Source organism: Beta vulgaris, chromosome 6 (assembly GCF_026745355.1).
Source record: "Beta vulgaris subsp. vulgaris cultivar EL10 chromosome 6, EL10.2, whole genome shotgun sequence".
Taxonomy (NCBI): Eukaryota; Viridiplantae; Streptophyta; class Magnoliopsida; order Caryophyllales; family Amaranthaceae; genus Beta; species Beta vulgaris.
Window position 1 is genome coordinate 4,191,030 of NC_079207.1, and position 18,219 is coordinate 4,209,248.

At 35.9% G+C, this 18,219-nt stretch overlaps 3 protein-coding genes across 3 annotated transcripts; 1 reads left to right on the forward strand and 2 right to left on the reverse strand.

The window, feature by feature from the left end:
- Positions 1 to 5,428: 5,428 nt before the first annotated feature.
- On the forward strand, positions 5,429 to 10,463 carry LOC104895105 (probable methyltransferase PMT27). Its single transcript, XM_010681524.4, has 8 exons — positions 5,429 to 7,265; positions 7,462 to 7,611; positions 7,959 to 8,229; positions 8,758 to 8,868; positions 8,971 to 9,145; positions 9,220 to 9,492; positions 9,851 to 10,045; positions 10,141 to 10,463. Exons 1-8 carry the CDS (start codon positions 5,778 to 5,780, stop codon positions 10,337 to 10,339), a joined length of 2,862 nt encoding a protein of 953 aa, XP_010679826.1. The 5' UTR covers positions 5,429 to 5,777; the 3' UTR covers positions 10,340 to 10,463.
- Positions 10,464 to 10,744: 281 nt separating this feature from the next.
- On the reverse strand, positions 10,745 to 12,217 carry LOC104895104 (glutaredoxin-C3). The gene is made up of 4 exons (XM_010681523.4): positions 11,948 to 12,217; positions 11,345 to 11,418; positions 11,168 to 11,266; positions 10,745 to 11,051 (listed from the first exon to the last, which is right to left on the reverse strand). Exons 1-4 carry the CDS (start codon positions 12,139 to 12,141, stop codon positions 10,996 to 10,998), a joined length of 423 nt encoding a protein of 140 aa, XP_010679825.2. The 5' UTR covers positions 12,142 to 12,217; the 3' UTR covers positions 10,745 to 10,995.
- Positions 12,218 to 17,354: 5,137 nt separating this feature from the next.
- Positions 17,355 to 18,058, reverse strand: LOC125494190 (uncharacterized). Its single transcript, XM_048637794.2, has one exon. The coding sequence runs from the start codon at positions 18,023 to 18,025 to the stop codon at positions 17,579 to 17,581; it is 447 nt and encodes a 148-aa protein (XP_048493751.1). The 5' UTR covers positions 18,026 to 18,058; the 3' UTR covers positions 17,355 to 17,578.
- Between the last annotated feature and the right edge of the window lie 161 nt (positions 18,059 to 18,219).

An 18,219-nucleotide genomic window follows, 5' to 3' on the forward strand; every position in this document is an offset into this window, starting at 1 on the left:
GCATCTGTTGCAACTGTTACATACTTTCATGCTACAACATATTATATTAATTTTCATCATCAAAACATAACATGTGCATAAAACATAACATGTACATGCACAACACAACCTCTATACTAAATAGGACATGAACACCTCAATCCTCAATTACAATATATTTGAAGTTTGGAACTCTACCAAACTTAAGTTCACTCGTAAACTTAAGTACTCACTCTGATTCTCTCTAATCGCACGGCTAACTCTCCAGCTACTACTTTGAAGCCTTACTTTATTCTCAACTCTTACAAAGGTTTGCTCAAATTAAACCCTCTACCCTACTTACAATTCAGTATTTTATAAACTCTGATTTATGTGTTTAGAAAGTTCTACTTCCTCCATTTCAATTAATTGTGACATTTTTAAAATCACATATTCTTAGGCAATTTTTGAAGAGGAAGGATATAGAGAAACAAAATAAGGGGGTGTTTGCTTGAACTTATTTGGATGGATTGGAATGGATGTCATACTATTAAAAATCATACAAGTGTTTGGTTGAGGTAATTTGGTATGGAACCTCATACTCCTTGGATTCTAATTCCACCCCAAACCCCCTGAATCTCATACCCACCAACCCCCCAAAGTTTCTAACTCCATTCCTACAAGTATCAAACCCTAAAGTAGAGAAAGAGAAATTTCAACTACCTATTTCTTCTACTCTAGCATTGTCAAACCTCTTCTTTGTTTATTGCTTTAATATGATACTGCTTTGTCTTCTACTTTCTTTTCCTTTTTTTCTGGGTATTTTTTTCTTTTTCTTTTCTTCTGGGTATTTTTTTCATTTTCTTTTCTTCTGGGTCTTTTTTTTCCTGGGTATTTTTCTTAGAGTTAAAAATAAAAAAATAAAAATTTAAACTAGACTTAGAAACCATTCCAAGATTAAACCAAACACTTTGAATGGACATATGATCAATTACAAGATTGAACCAAACAATTTAGAATGGGTATGTGTATATGAATCCATACCACCCTGGTATGTATCTCCATACCATTCCATTTCAGTTTTATGAACCAAACAGGCCCTAAAAGAATTCTATGTGATAGGAGAGAGATAAAGATAAGTTATTACTCAAAATAAATGTGTCACAACCAAATCGAAACTTTCTAAAATAAAAAGTGTCATAATTAAATTGAAACGGAGAAAGCATAAAAATGGGAACTTGGGAACTTCTTCTTGCCTTTCCACCGACTTTTTAATACTACTTGGGATATTTGCACAATAGTCAGAATAACTAAAAATTGAAATAAAGTCTTCCTTTTATAGAAGCCTATATATACCCACTTCTTCCACAATCTCCTCATTGACGGCTAGGGTTCTTAAAATTTAGGAACTAACTAGAAACTAACACAAGAGAAATGTGGGAGAGATTCGAGCAACTTGCTGGCCATGCAAATATCTTTCTCAAGTAAATCAGAGTGTTTAGGAAGTTGTTAAAGGAATTCCTTGGAGAAAAAGAATATACTTGTAATATAAAAATCCAAGATTTTATTTTCCGGTAATAATCCTTTTAAAAGCACTTAACAACTTTTATTAGAACATACTTTTCTTAGGAAAAAGACTTGTTCCATTACAATTGCTTTAATGTTCCCTTGTTCCATACGCCAAATATGTATCAAAACACTTACATAAATCTTAAAATTAAACTCATATCTCTAGACTTTATGAAACTTCAACTCAGCAAGGCATAGTCCATCTTCTAGAACTTGATATGAGTTTTGTACAAGAAATGGATATGAAATCCTATAAAGAATTGTCTACATAATTTATTCTCTATTCTGGAATTGGATGTAACTTCTCGTTGGATCTGAATATGAGTTTCCTTTAGAACTTAATATTGAATCTTTAATATTTGAGCTTCTTTGCTTTGCTTCATTAGTTCTTTTTTGTAGTAATATGCTTGAATTATTGTTGAAACCTCACTGACCCCAACTCTTTGCCCTAAAAACCTACACATACTAATCAAATACCGTAAATCTGCAATCATGAGACCAAATCTATGCGTCATTAGACCTGAGTATAGGCCGGGTCGGGCTTGTTCATGGACTTGGCCCGTGGACTTTGGACTGCTGCGGGACGTGCCTTGCTGGGACTGAAATTTTCAGATTTTGTCCACGCCCCGTCCCAGGCTCACGGGCATGTGGGCCGGGATCGTGCTTCCTGCGGGCTTGATCCTTGTTTTATGTTATTTTTATTTTGGCAATTTTAGACTAAAAAACAAAGAAATTGGATATTCGGCCCACGGTCCATATATGCGGGTTCGTGCCGAGATGGGCGGGAAATAAAATTTGTTGACCGTGCTAGACTCACGTAGCGGACAACAGGTCGGGTCTTGAGTGGGATCGTGTCAGACCGGCTCGACCTATGTGCTGGCCGGGCCCACCTCTACGCGTCATCACTGAAAACTAATAATTACTCCTAAAATAAATATAACACTTATTACTTAAATCACTAACTTTGACCTATTATTTTGATTTTTTTTATAAGTGAAAATATATTCATGTGTGGTCTTGTTAGAGGTAGGGTTAGGGGGTTATAGTTAAGGTTAGAGGTAGAGGTTAGGATTAGAGTTAGAATTAGGATTTAAAACACAAAATTTGAATTAATGATTAATAACTAACGACGGTTAACGCCGTTAGTCATTAAAGGCGTTTGGGTGTATTATCGTGAAACTAAAAGTTACTCCGTATATTTTAAAAAGTGCGAGGATACCTCGTGAATAAAGCGAACACTCGAGAATATTTGGTGAAAAACCCGAAAATATATACTTCTATTTCATTCAAAACAGTAGTGAGGAAGTAGATGTTAACACAGCAACACCACTTCAATCATATATTCCTTTCTCTCTCCCCTCTCTCCTCTCTACTTTCAAAAACCCTAGCCTCCATTGTTGATTTTTAAAGGGGCTTCCATCGGTTTTTACCGTTGGAAAGCCCCCACCTTTGTTTTTTTATTTGTTTTTAGGTTTCCAATAACGATTTCTCCCTCGAAAGAAAGGGTTTTCGATCTCCTTCGTAAGAAAAGGTTTTTCGATCTCCTTCGAAAGACAAGGTTTTTCGACCTCCTTCGAAAGACAGGGTTTTTCTCCTCTTTAGAGGTGAATTTCTACAGGTTACAATCCGGGATACTAGATCTAATGGATTGCCGTGAAATTATTTTGTTGGTGAAGAATTATGCGGGATCACAAAGGTTATCAATTTTTCGAATACGGTCAGATGAATCCGACGAAAATCATCCTCACGACTACAAGGATCGTTAGATTGTCTCTCCAACAAGGCTGTATTTTCCAGCGATATAAGCGGGAGATGTTCCACATTGCAAGATTTGTTTGACGATCGTAGTTTTTATGAAGGAATTTTTTGTTTGATTTAACTTATGTATTTGTTTGATTCGATTGCTTATGTAGATGTCGTATGACTTTTTATTAATGAATTAATTTTACTATTCAAAAAAAAATATATTCCTTGATATGAGTACAAAGAATGGATTAGAACATACAAGATACAACTACTAGTAGTAGTAGTTGGGTCTGGTGTTGTGGACTATTTAAGGTAATTATTAAGCCCAATGAGTAGATACATTTTGGGCTTAAACGCTTAGTAATAAAGCTGTCACAACTCACATGAAATCCATAATCTAAAAGAGCAACAAAACGACGACGTTTCAATCTTATCTCATACAGAATCCTCTAATTTTACCCTAGTATAAAAGCAGTAGCATACGCAACAGTGAGAAAAATGGAGGGTTCTGGAAGCGCAGAGGTGGTGCAATACGGCTAGATTGTATGAAACTTGAAGCTTGAAGAAGAGAACATCCATATGTAGATTCATATGTTACTGAGGATTATAATAATAATAATCCAATGATGGAAAAAATATAGTTTTCAATCTGATTTTTGATATTCTCTCTCTTCGTTGCTCGTTTCTTCATCTTCCTATTCTCCAAACATACATACACACATACAATCATACATACATACATATATATATAACATATACACTTTCTTTCTTTCTCTCTCTCTATCTATTTCTATGGAGAACCACCTTAAGTCGCTTCCCCCTCCTGAACCTTATGATGTTTTCTGAAGGTTCCTCTTTTTTTTTTAATTTTTTTTTGCAAATTTGGGGTTTTTTTTTAAATTTTTAGGAGTTTTAATTAACTAGTTTATCTATTGTTTTGGTTGAGGTGAAATTAGACACACTTTGCATAAATGGAGTTGTCAGAATATATTTTTGTTGGTTAGTTAATTAATTCATTTTTTGGATAATAAAATGCAATGTGTTTTCTTCACTTTCTTGCATGTTTTGGTGTTAAATTTAAGTTTCAAAGCAGTGTTTTGTTGTAATGCATAGATTACACTTTGTGGAAAAATAAAAACCTTGTGTTTCTTGGCCAATTTTGATATGCACAAAGTGTCTAATTTTGAGGGTGTTTTTTTTTTTTGGCAGGTAATGTCCAGATTCTTTGTTTCTGGGATCAGTGATTCATTTGTGCTATGTTTTGTTTGAATTTTTGTGCTTGATATCGAAGATGACCCCAGATTTTGTGGTCGATCGCATTCGCCGGAGATACACTCTTAGAGCTTGTTTGGTTAACCTTATGGGAAATTAGGAATTTTCTAGGAAGTAAATGTATGTGTTGCTGTTTGGTTGGCAAAAACATGAAAAATAGAACTTCCTAAGAAATAAAATTTCGTGGACAATTCAAATTCATGGAAGGTATACTTCCCATTTTTAACCAAACGAGCCTTGAGTTTTAGTTCATGCAGTAGTTCATACAATGTTTTTTCTTCCAAGGCTACAACTTTGGATATTGAATTATTGATGATGCTTCTGTGAAATTAGCATTGAAGTAAGCCCTTATAGCTAATGATTGTTCAATTGAAGCTATTGCTTTCGAGGCCATTGTAGTTTTGGGTCAAATGAATATAAAGCCTATTAGCTCAAATTGGTAGAGCGTTGTGCTAATTGTTGCACGAGATGTAGGTTCGAATCCTACATAGGCTCAACTTTGCAGAGCATTGTGCTATTATTGTTGAGAGTTGTTTGCTAGATACATTATTTCACAAAACAAAGTCCTGCATTTTCTAAAAATTGCAGCTTCCATAGGAGCATCACTTGACTTTGCTGGGGAAAAGGGCTGGTCCTAGTTAGAACTTCATATTGCTTAGGATTACACAAGAGCTAGGAACTTGTAAATATCCAGCTGTTCTTTATAGACAACTAATGGACTAGCATAATTTCTTTCCTGGGTATACCTCTAGACGTATACTAGGAGGTAACATGGCTTCGTATGGCTGATTCAGTGTTACTTAATTCGCCGAGTGTCGCTTCCATACCAGCTTCTTCAGTGTTATCTAATTCGCTTTCTCTATTATCTTGTTCCTTGCAGAATTTTTTTCATCAAGGCTATTTTAAATGTCCAAATATCTAAATTGATAAAATAAGTAGTATATTTTTTACCCTCTTTTTTTTTTGATAATTTTTTTTAGTATATATTCAGCTGAGAGTGAGAGGGTTCTACTCCTTGATGTAAGGAAACTATGTAACTAACTTCCTCTTCCTACTCTCTTGGATCTTTGAGACTCTCTTTCAATTGTGCATGCATCAAGCTCCACAAACTAAACATAACTCCTCATATTTCTCTTCCAGGTCCCCAGTTTTTCTTGTTTTTACACATCTGAATAATAATCTTTCTAAATCACAAAACTAATCAAATTTTCTTCCTCTAATCATTTCTAGAAATGGCTTTTGGGAGGATGAGGAATAACAAGCGACCATCTTCCTCAAATTCATATGTCTCCACCATCACTACTGTAGTCTTCATAGCCCTCTGTGTTTTGGGTGTATGGATGCTCACCTCTGATAATGCCATTTCACCCAACGCCACTACCCGCACTTCCACCACTACTACACCTAATGAATCCCATGATGTCATTAAATCCGATGATCCCGTCACCTTCAACAAACCTAATGACAGAGCCACTTCCGGGACATTTGAAGATAATCCTGGAGACCTCCCTGATGATGCCCTAAAAAACGATGAGTCTCAGAAATCTCAGGAAGATCAGAAAAGGGCAGTGGGAGGTTCCTACCAGCAAAATCTGGAAAGGAAGGACTCAGTGCAGGAAAATGAACACAAAATTGATGATGCTGGTAGTAAGGCAAAAGAGATCACTGAACCTCTGGTTGATGAAAATGCTCAGAGTCTGGGTGGCAAAGAGTCAGCTGAAGAACATGAAAAGCAAAATGAACACCAAATACAAGTTTCAGAAGAAAGCACACTCACTGAGAAGCAGAACATTCAACAAAGTATTTCACTTGATCAGGACACCAACAAACCTAAACAGCAAGATCAGGTTGAAGGAAGAAACAATAGTGATCAAAGTCAGCAAAATGCAAGCAGTCAAACTAATGAAAACCAACAACAGGGTTCGGAGGAACAAGAACAACAACAGGACAGAGAACAACAAAAGGCCAACAACCAACAACAGGCTTTGGAGGAACAACAACAGGAAAGAGAACAACCAAATGCTAATAACCAACAGACATTGGAGGAACAACAACAAGATCCAGAACAACAAAAGGATAATAACCAACAACAGACAGTGGAGGAACAACAACAGGAACAGCAGCAGCAAGATGAAAAAGCAATCACATTTAGCGATGAGACGAAAAAAGATCCATCGAAACAGGATAGTAGCGAAGATTCAAATACAAAACAAGATAAGGATGAGAATAACCAGCAAGACAAACCAATGGCTCAACAGCAAGAAGATGAATCAGCCAAGCAGGTGGATCCTGAGCAGGAGAATGATGGAAGCACTCAGACAAACAAACAGCAAGCCACTGGATCAACTGATCAGAAATCAACAGAGCCACACTCACTCCCAAACTCGGGGATTCCAAAGGAGTCCAATGAGTCAAAAAAGTCTTGGTCGACTCAGCTAGATCACTCCCATGATGAGAAACAAAGGCGGGGGGAGAATGTAAAGGGCAAAGATGAGGAGAGCGGCGAGAGCCTATATGGGTATACATGGAAGCTCTGTAATGTGACAGCAGGACATGACTATATACCTTGTTTGGATAATGAGAAAGCATTAAAAAAATTGCGCACTACAAAACATTTCGAGCACCGTGAGAGGCATTGCCCAGAAGATCCCCCAACTTGCCTTGTCCCAGCTCCTGAAGGGTACAAGAAATCTGTCCAGTGGCCACAAAGCAGGGACAGGGTACGATTGAGTCCCAAATACTTTAAACTGTCTAATAACATCGGCATGATACACACACGGTTGTTTTGATTGAAGTAATAACATTGTTAACATGACATACACGTTCATCTTTACTAAGAATCACAAGCATATATTTTTATGTCAGATTATAAGTTTGAGAGTGATTAAAGTTTGACCGGTTTGTGGAATTTTGCAGATTTGGTTTCACAATGTACCCCACACAGAATTAGCAAAGGTGAAAGGACATCAGAACTGGGTGAAAGTTGCAGGGGAGTTCTTGACTTTTCCAGGAGGTGGAACTCAATTTATTCATGGTGCTCTCCATTACATTGATTTCCTTGAAAAGGTAAGAGGTTCTTGCATCACTACCCTGAACAAAAAGACAATCGAGGAATGCAGAGGGTGTATGCTAGAGAGATCATCAGTGTAAAGTAGAAAATAACCAACGATAATAGAATATGCATGAACTGTTTTTATCTCACCATGCCTGAATAACAACATAATCAATTTTTAAACTTTTCAAAACAAATAAAACAGGAAAAAAAATCACTCAAAACCATCCTTACCCGAGAACGACAGCAAAGAAAGTGCGCGACAGCACGCATGCACACACACACATATATTGCACATAACACCTAGTAATGCTGCAAAATAGAGGCGGAATTACTGATTCTGGCTCTTATTTGGCTACAGACAATTCCAGGTATTAAATGGGGCAAGCACACGAGAGTAGTACTAGATGTTGGATGTGGTGTTGCAAGCTTTGGAGGCTATCTTTTTGATAGAGATGTACTTACAATGTCATTTGCACCCAAAGATGAACATGAGGCTCAGGTCCAGTTTGCCCTTGAAAGAGGCATACCTGCAATATCTGCTGTGATGGGTTCTCAGAGACTCCCATTTCCTAGCAGAGTGTTTGATGCTGTGCATTGTGCTCGTTGTAGGGTTCCTTGGCATGCAGAAGGTAAGGACTCTACTCTTCGCTTCCTTTCATTATTACCTCAACATAGTCATCCTACCACTCCACATATTGACAAAAAAAGGGAACAGAAAGACATCCCCTAAAACTAAATTCTGGAGTATGTTTCAGTCAAACAAGGGGATTTCATTACAGTAATTGACCGATTCTTAGTGGTTGCTTTGCTGAACATAGAAACTGATAGTTGCTTAATTATCTTGTGTATTTTTCACTTACTATGAAATGCAAAAATTTGTGTGGTTGTTTCGATGAGAAGTTTAGTTTCACTAACTTAGGGGGACCTAGCTAGGTAAGCAACTTCCTCCATGTTGTGAGAAGTCGATCTTCCTAGGAAGGATTTCCTATATTGTTGTCAACCAAATTATTTCACATTCTTTCACTTCCGAAGAAATACTTCCCATGTAATCAATTATTCAATGTCATCCAAACAAGCACTCAATATAAAATCCTATGGTATCAATTCACTGATTCATTTGAAGAAGTTTTCGTGTTGTTCTTGGAATTTTCATGAAGGTGGTAGACTTCTACTTGAACTGAACCGAGTACTACGACCTGGAGGGCATTTTATTTGGTCAGCTACGCCTGTGTACCAAAAGCTTCAAGAAGATGTGGAGATATGGGAAGGTATTTGTGGTCTAAAAACTTCTCCTTTTCAACTCAATACCAACGAGATAATAACTCTAAGGCAGCATATTTAAGAAACTGACAAACACAGATTTTTCTCAGCCATGACTGCACTGACTGCATCTATGTGCTGGAAGCTTGAGAAGAAACAGAAAGATTCTATAAATAAGATTGGAGCTGCCATATTTCGCAAACCTACAAACAATGAATGTTATGACCAAAGAAAGGAAAATAAACCTCCAATGTGTAAGAATGATGATGACTCAGATGCTGCATGGTAATTTTCTCAACCACTCTCAATCCTGAAAAAGGGGGAAAAGACGCCTAATTATCAATGATGTTTTTCGACAGGTATGTTCCTCTGCAAGCATGCATGCATCGGGTGCCAACTGACGAGGCAGCAAGGGGAAGCAAATGGCCAATTAGATGGGCTAAAAGGTTGCAGACACCTCCATATTGGTTGAATAAATCTCAGATGGGAATATATGGAAAACCAGCTCCTGATGATTTTGAAAAAGATTATGAACACTGGCAAAATGTGGTGAACAAGTCATATCTTAATGGACTTGGCATCAGTTGGTCAAATGTGAGGAATGTTATGGACATGAGAGCTGTTTATGGAGGGTAAGAGATATATTTTTCTTTGTTTATCTTTTATCTTATTTTTCCGTGTTCTTTCACTTGCAACTTTTTGACTTTCACGTTTACCAATGCATAACTTCAACTCTTCATATCTCTAATTATAAATATGTAAACATTATAAAAATTAGATACGATAAAGATATACATTGACACAAATCTAACAAGATCCCACATGACTATATTTTTCCTTATATATAAATCACCAACAGGTAGTCAAAATGTCAAATGCAATCAAGTGAATAGTGCAAAATCTCAAAAGTTGCAAGTAAAAGAAAACAGAGAAAGTATATATTTGAAGCAAATACGACGAAAATATTTCTGCTAACTTCCACCCTTTCAGATTTGCAGCAGCATTGAGAGACCTTAAGGTCTGGGTCCTGAATGTTGTCAATGTAAATTCTCCCGACACACTTCCCATAATCTATGAAAGAGGCCTCTTCGGAATCTACCATGATTGGTGTGAATCTTTTAGTACATACCCTCGAACCTATGATCTTCTGCATGCGGATCATCTATTCTCGAAACTGAAAGAAAGGTGAGATTCTATTGCCTCACAAAAGAAAACAAATTATCATTAAGCATTGAAATTACTACTAACAGATCATAATTTCTGATTGGTTGTCCATGCAGGTGCAAACTTATGCCGGTCATGGCAGAAATAGATAGAATAGTTAGACCTGGAGGGAAATTGATTGTTCGTGATGAGTCCAGCACAATTGGAGAAGTTGAAAACTTGCTTAAATCACTGCACTGGGAGGTTCATTTGACTTTCTCCAAAGATCAAGAAGGAATACTCAGTGCAACCAAGTCTGATTGGCGACCAACATAGGTGCCTCTGTGATGCTTGACCTTTGCAGCATGCAGATGGGTAGTGCTTCCATGTAGCTCGAAAATTTCGCACATCCAGCAAAATTCCTGGTTCTTCTATTTTTCCAGGAATAGAATTGAAATATCATGTTACAAAGCAGCTCAGTTGGTAATTTAAGAGACTCAAAACATAGAGCATGAGAAAGAAAGTTCAGAAATGACATACAAAGGTGTCATTCAACGAATTTGTAATGTTAATTTAAATTTTCCGACAACGCAAAGCTGGTTACGTAAGAAATAGAATGATGACCTTAGTACTTTGAACAATTGTGGTTTTGGTTCAATGTCACAGGAGCCAGAAATCTAAACATGAGCTGGTCGTTGGTTTAGACACATAAAGATTAGATTGATAGCAGCTGAAAGCACCTTTAAAAGTAAAGATAATGTCATTCTCATTCAATAATTCAGAATCAATTTGCAAAAGCAAGCAAAATCAGTATCAAGTTATCACTTCAATTCCTTAACTGAGATTTCTAAAGGGGGAATTCTTTACAATGTATTGAAAAGCTTACAAAATGTATTTTGTTTTTCTGGCATCAGACAAAAAGAACAATAACATGACATGGTTTAACTGTGTTGACAAAACCAATTAGGCCCTTCTTTTTTATCGAAGAGTCATCAGCTATTGGAGAGATGCTTCTGCAATTCCCCACTTAAGACTGCACTCTGAAGATCTGAATAAGAGACCAGATGAACATCATTATAGATAATGAAACTTAAAGCTGAAACATGGTAAACAGAATTTATGTGGTTGTGGGAGAAATTTAAAATCCAATCAGAGATAACACACCATCTGAACCTCCAATATGCTTGCCATTCACAAAAACTTGTGGAACAGTACGTCGACCAACCAGTTCAAGAAGAACATCCTGAATTTGAGACCCATCATCTGAAAATGGTGATCATATGCAAGAACATTAGAAACCACCATCATATGACATAAACTAACAATCAACTCACTAAGTACCTCGAAGGTCAAGCTCCACAACAAATGGCTGTTCTTGCAGTTCTTTGAATACACGCTTGGCACGCAAAGAGTATCTGTTCATAGGATTAACATCAATGTCAATAATCATAAAATAATATCGATACTTTCACGCCGAAGAAGGCCACAATATGATTCAAACTTGCGAATTCTAAATAACACTACGACAGCATGTATGATGTAACATTTTAAACTATATGGTAAAAGTGTACAAACTTCATTTCATTTTCATAAAGAACAAATACCATGGAGTATCCTAGGTGGAAAGTTCAGTATCAATGTATCATATGAGCAGATTGTACAATATTAATAAAGTATCAACTCGCTAAGCTTTTTAATGTATTGTTGTAATCTAATTTCATAATTCACTCATAACAAAAGAAAAATTGATATCCGTAATAAAAAAAATTCCCAATTTTATCAAAATCAAAATAGAATGTCAAATGCGTGAACTTCAATCAGCAAAAAATGATGATCGCAAAATGAAACTCGAAAGTTGATATGATATGTGAAAAGAAACCCTAATTACAACGGAAATACTGTTTTAGGGTTTGATGATTAAGAGAGAGAGAGAGAGAGAATTACGGGCAGTAAGATTTGGAGAAAATGGCGATACGATTGGAGTAGATGATGTTGTTGACGAAGGCAGAAGCAGAATTGCTGGCCATGGCTGCTTTTATTCCGCCACTCTCACTCGCCAAAATCATGGCCGCCATTATTAGGAAGATGATTCTCCTAATCTGAGATGAATTCGAAGCATCTCCATGAAATTTTTTCATCTTTCTCTCTTTAGTTTGAGATGACGCCGTCTTCTTATGCTCTGCTCTCTATTTTTCTTATACTATTGTCAACGCGTGCAACTGGTCATAAACTGGAGATGACCAGCCGTGCAGGTCAATCCAACTCATTCAGTCCAACCTACCTCGTGGATCATGTGGGTCAAGTCTGCGAAAAGCTTTGTCCATCCCGTCTTGAACAGTGAAATGGATAGATGGATCATGCGATGAAATTTTTGAGCTCAGCCTATAAAAGTCCACTACTAAAATCATCCAGTCCGGTTCACGAAATTGGTCCAGTTCGACTGAATAGGACCAGCCCAACCCAACTAACTATTCAACCCAATTATATATATTTTAATCAAATTGCATTTATCATAATTCAATCGAATTCAAAAATAATAAAATTATTTATTATATTAATAAGTATATATATTAACTAATTTTAAAGATTTTATTTATGTAACAATGATGAATAATTTCAATGATTCAATAATTTTGAAAGAAAAAAGATAAAATTTCTCATGTTAGACCGCTAGCTCGGTCTATCCCGCTAGGCTCACAAACCTCATAAGTCTCTGCTAACCTTGAAAACAGCGACAAACCGATATGGGCCAAGATTTTTCAACTATGAATCAGCCCACCGACACCATAAATTTCACGATCCGTTCCTGGACCGTGAAATCTTAGTCAGCCCGCCCAACACCTACTAGTGGTCATCTCTATCATAAACACGTAACGTACTATTTGCCATGTTTTCAATTTATAAACATGCGTTATATACATAGGCTTTTAATCCATCAAGCCACACCCAATCTAAAATCTATAAAAATGGTAATGAAGTCGTAGATCATGATTCTTTTTTTTTTTTTACAATGGGGAAGCAACATTTTTTTTTTAATACAAGGTAAGAAAAATAAAGGTTAGGAACCCTCCACACGAGGGGAGCTCCTACCTTATCAGTTACAACTTACAAGAATGTGATGAAGAGCAGAAGTAGTGGGACAATCATCTATACATAATTTTCATTGAACTAAATGACTGACATTAGCAATCCAGTCAGTCGTGCGATTAGCTTCTCTGTAGATGTGTCGTATGTTCCATGAAGTAAAAGAGGCTAGGATGGTCTGGATATCTTGAACAATGGTGGAGATTTGCCACAGTGGTTGCCAAATTCCTTTAGGTAGTGTTTGGAAACTTGTATTTCATTTCAAATAATGGAATTGAAATCTGGAATTTGAAGTTTGTATTTCAATTCCTAATCATTGTTTTGTAAAGGGGGTTTGATAGAGGAAGAGAAATAGAGGTTTAATGGAGGAAAGAGAAAAAGTGTGGGTTTACTAAAAGAGAGAGATAAATAAATATTAGAAAGAATGAGTGAAGTTGGGATATAGATACTCATGGAGTTAGGATATGTATGAGGAGAGAATTTCAAATGACAAGGTAATAACTTGAATTTTATATTTTACTAATACAAGCCTTATGATAAGAATTTGGACAAATTCCATGATTTCAAATTCCATGCCATCCAAACAATAGATTTCATCCAAATCCATAATTTGAAATGAAATCTTCATATCCAAACATAGCATTAACTGAGTTGATGATGTGTTTGATGTTGCGGTTGAGTGCAAGTATGAGCCCATGATGAAGGGCTAGAATTTCAGTCATGTAGACTGTGGGTGGTGCCGAGGTTGATTGCTAATGCCGAATGGAGTGCCCCTGTGGAGTCCTTAATAATTACTCCTGCTGCTGCAAATTTGTGTAGTACACCTGATGAGGAATTGAGATTATGGCGGACTGATCCGTCGAAGTTGAGTTTGAAAGAATTTGGTGGTGGTGCCTCCCATGCGACGAGAATGGTTGTAGGAAAGTGGTTGGTGGAGTGGTTGAGAATGACTTGTGAGAAGGATATTGGTGAACCTGAAGACAAGCAATTGTCGACCGTTCAACATACCAATTACCAAGGTTATGGAAAAAAAATGATAATAGTATAATACTTTACTTTGTATTTCCCTCGTTTATAAGCAGCTAGTGATAACCTAACGTATTGGTATATTTTCGTTCTAGAGAATTTGGAATCGAATCTCACCACATCCCAAATCTCCCTTACATATAAAGGACTTCAACTTGTCTTAAAAAAATACTTTATATGTTCTTTTTCTAATACTTCCTACGTTCTTTGATATAAGTGAAATGTTTCTCTCTTTTATGTGAGAGTTTTTTAAGATACGTGTTTCACTTATTTTAAAACAAAGGAAGTATAACCTATGTGTTTTTACGTTTTTCAATGCATAAATTTACATGTTTAATTGCGTTTTAGTAAAAATTATTTAAAAATAATGATGTTTTTTAAGTATATATCAAAACGAATGTAACAAGACAACAACCCAGTACGTAAAATGACAATAGTTAGTGATGTGGTATTGTGTGAATAGTGTAACAAAAATTCTTATGTTACAATAGGAAAAGAAGGGAGTAAATATATCACTAGGTGTTTGTGGTTTAATATCCAAACAAGCTTTCTAGAGATTTTTCAATACCAAATCATAATGCAATTATGAGACAATTTAAAATTTACTCAGGATGTCCATTTGAATTACATAGAATAACCGTTTAAGATATTTGTATTCATTAATTTTTTTTTCCTATCTTTTTTTTTTTTTTTTGGTGTGAATTTTTTTTCCTATCTTAAGATGATGATACATAAGCTAGCAAATAAAATAATTTCTCAAAAAACCATTTATTTACCCCATATGCATTCTCGATCATTAATCTAAAAAAGGACAATATATTTATCTAGAAAATAAAAGATCTAAATTCCTCTTGGTCATCTTTATATCGCACCCTCAATTGGGCATGCTTACCATAGCTTGACTTATAATTAGTGGCAATCTCTTCAATTAAGAGACATGTCTATTGCTGAGAAGAGCACCTCTTCACTCTTTCTATAATGATATAGATAGCGCTTTTTATGTGATAAATATACTATTGTAGAGTGTTTATAGCCTTGTAAGCCTCACGCCTCTATAAAATGAAGTCGTGGAGACAAATGGATTTTTATGAAACATCTTGATACTAAAACCCCTTTCAATGTGACCATGTACATGTCTCAATGGTATATATATTAGTAAACAAACTCTCAATATAATAATACAACTTAGTGAAAGTATTGGGTCAGACCGTCTGACGTATTGTTTACTGTCAGACGGGCTGAGCCCAATACATCTTCTTTCTGCTTCACTTTTTATGTCACATTCTCTCTCCTCTTTCTTCTTCTTCTCTGGATTTTCATATAATCCTTCAAATCTGCCATAATCAATCTTCAAGGATTTGCGATCATTCCGTCGGTAGTCATCAGAATAATCAACATCTGTGCGCAAAATGCTGGAATTTTCTCTTGGCCATCCATCAGCTGCTTGCTCTTGCATTGTTTTACTTCTGACTTATCTGCTGATGCACATGAGAGTTGTTTCCATGAAGTGTTGAGGAGAACAAAGTAATGTCGACATGAAGTTCGTGGATTTTTCTAGATGGCTTATACTCTGGGTTGCAAAACAGAACTCAATGCAATGAAATCGGAGAATATGATGCTACGGAACCTTTTTGATGTATACGAATATTCAACATCTCTTTCGCAATCCTCACTAGAAGAATATTCAACATCTGTTTTGCAATCCTCACTAGAAGAATATTTAACATATGTTTTGCAATCCTCACTAGAAGAATATTCAACATCTGTTTTGTTTAACTATGATCCAAAGGGAATGAGTGTTGTTTAATAATGAAGAAGAAGGAGAAAGTGAGAGAAAGTAGAGGTTAGTGTTTTGTTTTCTTTTCAGTTGGACTTTGTTTTCTTTCAGTTGGACTTTCTTTTCTTCAGTTAGACTTTCTTTTCTTTCAGTTGGCACTTTCTTTTCTTTCAGTTGGACTTTCTTTTCTTTCAGTTGGACCAACTGAAAGAAATAATGGGCCAACTGAAAGAAATAATGGACTAACTGAAACAAAATGAAGACTACCTGAAGAAAAATGTAGACTACCTGAAAAAGAATAAAGACCAACTGAAACCCAAGTAAGTCTAACTAAAGCACAAAAACCAACTGAAAAACAAAGAAGACTAACTGAAAACAAAATGAAGACTACCTGAAAAAAAATTGGAACCACCTGAAAAAAAATGAAGACTACCTGAAAAAAAATTGGAACCACCTGAAAGTCGTCCGACCAAGATTATGGTCGGACGAGTCCGACACAATACGTTCTCTACAACTTATGTATATCCTATGTAGTACAATTAACTACACATTAACCAATTAAATAATTCCTTTATTGAATTAAATTCCATAAATTCCTTTTATTTTCTCGAATATATAAGAGGGTTGCATTGTCACGTGACATACAAAATATGTTGGGAAAAATCTAAATATTAGTTGCATCATGTTTGGATTATTTCCATTTGAAAACGTGTATATAAGGGCTACATGATCAAATGAGTGAATCCGATATTGCTAGAAGAACAAAAAAAAAACAATTAGAAACAATGAAATATAATACGACTCGTTTGATTGTTGGTTATAAATGATGGTAATGTAAATGAATTTGTGTAAATTTGTGAAAAATATCATTGTCCATCTTCATATTAATGCATTATCCTAAAGTATCTCCTCCTTTTCTTGAACTTTCATTCACATCCAATATCACCTTGTAGGTGGTAATAAGTGATAATGAAAATTGCTTCTCTTTAGGCTCTGTTTGGTAGGGCGTAAAACGTTTTTCCGGAAAACTGTTTTCCTCTATTTTCAGTTTTACATTGTTTGGTTGGCAAAAGAGTGTAAAACCATTTTCCCTTAGGGTAAAATTACTCTCCCAAGGATGGAAAACCATTTTCCTTTCAAAATGAAGGGAAAACTATTTTCCTTCTTTCTCTTGTACACTCCTCTCACTACCTCGTTACTTCCCCTTTCATTTTCCTTTCATTTCATTTCATTTTCCTTTCATTTCATCATTTTTTTTACATCGAACCAAACAACCGAAAACTAAATTTGGAATTGTGTTTTCCATTGTAAATTGTTTTCCATGAAAATCATTTTACACTGAAAATATTTTACGCCCTACCAAACGAAGCCTTAGAGAAAAACACAAGTTTAGGGGTAAAATTGCTTGTCCATGGAGAAAAAATATCAGCTCATAGAGATTTTAAAAGTGCTTCTCTAATAAAATTAGACATAAAATTCATTCATAAACCACAATTTATTAACGACTACCAAACAGGTCGTATGAGTGAAAGAGTAATTACATTAGCAAAAATTACATCCAGCTTGGGGATGTAAAATACAATGACAATATCACAAGACTGAAATCTGAATAGAGAAAGAGAATCTTTAAAAAAGCAGTAATAAAATTAGGATCCAATCGAGGCAAAGAAATAATACTACTCTAGCAATTATACAGAATCAGGAGATTGGTTGAATTCCTTTAACAGCTCATCATAAGCGTCGAGCTCATCGTAGTAAATATCCCACACGCATCGAACACAACCACTTCCACAGCAATCCCCCGCCTCTGGCTTCTCCGGCGGCGGCGGCAATTGTTTTTTCTTCTTCTCCGCCGCCGTATCTGGTGGCGCCGGAGGTTGTTTCTCTATCCTCTCAACCTCCTTATTTGTGTCAGCCATTGACGTTGTTGTTTGAGCAAATATTGTTACTGGCTTTATATGATGATTGTGTTGAGTATTTTGACCTCGATTTTGATGATGATATATTGACGGATTTAAGCGCCTTAGCTTCAACATGCGCAAGCGCAAGAGGGATCCGCCGTCGTCTTTGATTCTGATAATTGAATGGAAAGAAGGGAGAATGAGATTCTGGTTCAATTTCAATGTCGTCTGCATTTTTTTTATTTATGTATGGATTAGTATATCGTTTGACCCACTTGTTGCGTATGGAGGACAGTTGGCTGTCAATGATTTGATATATGTTGTACTACTTCCTCCGTTTCAATTTAGTTGCAACACTTTTAAAATCACGAACTTCTAGATAATTCTTGGAAAAGAGAGAGATAGAGAAAGAAAATAAAAGGATTTCA

What these genes read in the sequence shown, in the direction of transcription:
- LOC104895105 (XM_010681524.4), top strand. Translation starts at nt 5,778, where the DNA reads ATGGCTTTTGGGAGGATGAGGAATAACAAGCGACCATCTTCCTCAAAT. An exon ending in ACATTGATTTCCTTGAAAAG is followed by an intron (nt 7,612 to 7,958) that starts GTAAGAGGTTCT and finishes ATTTGGCTACAG; the next exon opens with ACAATTCCAGGTATTAAATG. An exon ending in TTCTCGAAACTGAAAGAAAG is followed by an intron (nt 10,046 to 10,140) that starts GTGAGATTCTAT and finishes TTGTCCATGCAG; the next exon opens with GTGCAAACTTATGCCGGTCA.
- LOC104895104 (XM_010681523.4), bottom strand. Translation starts at nt 12,141, where the DNA reads ATGAAAAAATTTCATGGAGATGCTTCGAATTCATCTCAGATTAGGAGA. An exon ending in TTCTCCAAATCTTACTGCCC is followed by an intron (nt 11,419 to 11,947) that starts GTAATTCTCTCT and finishes TCCTATGAACAG; the next exon opens with ATACTCTTTGCGTGCCAAGC. An exon ending in GCATATTGGAGGTTCAGATG is followed by an intron (nt 11,052 to 11,167) that starts GTGTGTTATCTC and finishes TCTCTTATTCAG; the next exon opens with ATCTTCAGAGTGCAGTCTTA.
- LOC125494190 (XM_048637794.2), bottom strand. Translation starts at nt 18,025, where the DNA reads ATGCAGACGACATTGAAATTGAACCAGAATCTCATTCTCCCTTCTTTC.